This window comes from Blennius ocellaris (genome assembly GCF_963422515.1).
Source record: "Blennius ocellaris genome assembly, contig: SCAFFOLD_56, whole genome shotgun sequence".
NCBI lineage: Eukaryota > Metazoa > Chordata > Actinopteri > Blenniiformes > Blenniidae > Blennius > Blennius ocellaris.
Genome location: NW_027661835.1, coordinates 264,878 through 268,091, shown reverse-complemented (window position 1 = coordinate 268,091; position 3,214 = coordinate 264,878). Strand labels below are relative to the sequence as shown.

The following is a 3,214-nucleotide window of genomic DNA, read 5'->3' as shown; positions in this document are numbered from 1 at the left end:
CTTGTCTCCTTGCTTCCTAGATGTTGCTGAGGCTCTGGGCCGTGGCCAGCGACCTCTTCCTCTTCTTGCCTCCTCGCCTCCTTGCCTCCTCACCTCCTTGCCTTCTCTCCTCCTCTCTCTCCTCACCTCCTCGCCTTCTCTCCTGCTCTCTCTCCTCGTCTCCTCGCCTCCTTGCTTCCTCACCTCCTCTTTCTCCTCGCCTCCTCTCTCTCCTTGCCTCCTCTCTCTCCTTGCCTCCTTGCCTCGTCTCTCTCCTTGCCTCCTCTCCTCCTCTCTCTCCTTGCCTCCTTGCCTCCTCTCTCTCCTTGCCTCCTCTCCTCCTCTCTCTCCTTGCCTCCTTGCCTCCTCTCTCTCCTTGCCTCCTCTCCTCCTCTCTCTCCTTGCCTCCTTGCCTCCTCTCTCTCCTCGCCTCTTTGCCTCCTCGCCTCCTCTCTCCTCGCCTCCTCTCTCTCCTCGCCTCCTCGCCTCCTTGCCTCCTAGATGTTGCTGAGGCTCTGGGCCGTGGCCAGCGACCTCCTCCTCTCTCTCCTCGCCTCCTCGCCTCCTTGCCTCCTAGATGTTGCTCAGGCTCTGGGCCGTGGCCAGCGACCTCCTCCTCTCTCTCCTCGCCTCCTCGCCTCCTTGCCTCCTAGATGTTGCTGAGGCTCTGGGCCGTGGCCAGCGACCTCCTCCTCTCTCTCCTCGCCTCCTCGCCTCCTTGCCTCCTAGATGTTGCTGAGGCTCTGGGCCGTGGCCAGCGACCTCCTCCTCTCTCTCCTCGCCTCCTTGCCTCCTTGCCTCCTGGCCGACAGTTTGCGCAGCAGCGACTGGCGGAAGCCGCGGCACATGAGGAAGTAGACGACGGGGTCCAGGCAGACGTTGAGCGCGGCGAGGAAGAGCGTGGCCTCCTTGGCCTGGAACAGCAGGAAGCCGGCGCGGCGCCCGAAGCCGGACGCCGGCATCTGGCTGAGGGTGTAGGGCACGCGGCACACGTGGTAGGGCACGAAGCAGACCAGGAAGACGGCCAGCAGGCTGGCGATGCTGCGGCCGGCGCCGGCGCCGGCGCCGCGGCGCATGCGGCGCACGCGGCGCGCCACGGAGGCGTAGCAGAAGAGCAGCACCGGCAGCGCCACCCAGAACAGCGACACGCTGAAGAGGGTGGAGGCGCGGTGCCACCGCACGCCCAGCGCCGTCTTCAGCCGCATGCAGTGCGGCGCCGTGCGCTCGTCGGCCGGCCGGCTGGTCAGCGCGGCGTTGGGCAGCGCGGCGGCGAGGAGGAGCAGCGCCCAGGTGAGGAGCGCCAGCGCGCGGGCGAAGCCGGCGCTCCCCAGGAGGCGCGAGGCGGAGGCGCGGCGGACGACCTTGACGTAGCGCTCCAGGCTGATGAGGCCCATGAAGACGATGCCGGCGTACATGGCGGCGTAGAACAGCACCGCCACGTAGCGGCACTGCGCCGCCTGCAGCCGCCAGCCGCCCAGCCGCAGCTGCGCCGCCACGCGGAACGGGAAGGTGGCGAGCATCAGCAGGTCGGCCGCCGCCATGTTCTTCAGGTACACCACCAGCGCCGAGTCGGACGCCACGCGGAAGAAGATGGCCGCCGCCACGCCGTTCAGGGCGGCGCCCGCCAGGAAGAGCAGGAAGTAGAGCGGCGGCAGCACCTGCTGGGTGAACACGCTGCTGAAGTCCGACTGGTTGACGGGCGGGAGGGTGGAGTTGGGGGGGGGCATGGCTGGACACACACACACACACACACACACACACACACACACACACACACACACACACACACAGAGTTTAGTGGTGTTTTGTGTTGATAACCCGTCTGATGTTTCTCTTCCTGTCTGGAGACCTGCAGCTCTGTTTACTCTACACACACACACACACACACACACACACACACACTTGCATAGATACATACATACATACATACACTCACACTCTCACACACACACACACACACACACACACACACACACACTCCTGTACAAACACTGCAGCGTCTCCTCTTCCTGTTATTATTAGTTTTATTTTCTTTTTCCAGCTTCAAACAAGGTTTGAAGCTGGAAACCGTCCGGTTCTCCAACTGGGAACTCGGGAAGTTTCCTGTTGGGAAATTCCCACTTCAGACAATGAATTGACGAAAAGACGTCCGTTGAAAAGGGATCCGCTCAAAGACTGAATTTCTCGTGGTCGTTTGGCTTGTCGATGCTTGTTCCAGAGCTAACTCGGCTAGGCTAGGCTAGGCTAGGCTAGGCTAATCTAAGCTAAGCTACTTATTTTGAAACGATCTCCAGGTACAAAACCATCCAGCGGTGGAAAGATTGAACTTTTTCACTCGAGTGAATTTAACCATATTACAAGTAAAAAAGTACTCCTGCTGAAAAATAAATACTCGTGAAGTTACTCTTGAAGTACATTTGATTTCCCAGAAAAGTCTCTAAAAGTAGAACGTGTAATAACGTTGTAAGAAATTCTTTGTGAAATTGAACAATGTTTAGATTTAAATTGAAAACTTGACCATTTCTTTTGTTTTTCTTTCTTTACCTTCGCCAATGAAAAATTGTTTTTTGTCCATGTTTATGTATCTATTTGTTTGTTTATTTGGCTAGGCTAGGCTAGGCTAGGCTAAGCTAATTATTTTTGAAACGGCTCAAGGCGGCAGTTTAACGCCCGGTGGCGGTTTAACGCCCGGCGGCGGCGGAGGAAGATGCTCTATAATCTGGACTAGAGGAGGAAGATGCTTTATAATCTGGATTAGAGGAGGAAGATGCTCTATAATCTGGATTAGAGGAAGATGCTCTATAATGTGGATTAGAGGAGGAAGATGCTCTATAATGTGGATTAGAGGAGGAAGATGCTCTATAATGTGGATTAGAGGAGGAAGATGCTCTATAATCTGGATTAGAGGAGGAAGATGCTCTATAATCTGGATTAGAGGAGGAAGATGCTCTATAATCTGGATTAGAGGAGGAAGATGCTCTATAATCTGGATTAGAGGAGGAAGATGCTCTATAATGTGGATTAGAGGAGGAAGATGCTCTATAATCTGGATTAGAGGAGGAAGATGCTCTATAATGTGGATTAGAGGAGGAAGATGCTCTATAATCTGGATTAGAGGAGGAAGATGCTCTATAATCTGGATTAGAGGAGGAAGATGCTCTATAATCTCGGTTGTCTTCTGACTGAAAAGAAGTTTTTGAGTTCAGTTACAGGAAATCCTTCTTTGATCAATGAG

General features: G+C 55.4%; 1 protein-coding gene across 1 annotated transcript; it reads right to left on the bottom strand.

Annotated features, from left to right (window-relative positions):
* Positions 1–704: 704 nt before the first annotated feature.
* On the bottom strand, positions 705–1,706 carry LOC308148776 (P2Y purinoceptor 14; the record flags this gene model as incomplete). The annotated part of the gene is made up of 1 exon (XM_080522286.1): positions 705–1,706. One exon carries the CDS (start codon positions 1,704–1,706, stop codon positions 705–707), a length of 1,002 nt encoding a protein of 333 aa, XP_080378412.1.
* Between the last annotated feature and the right edge of the window lie 1,508 nt (positions 1,707–3,214).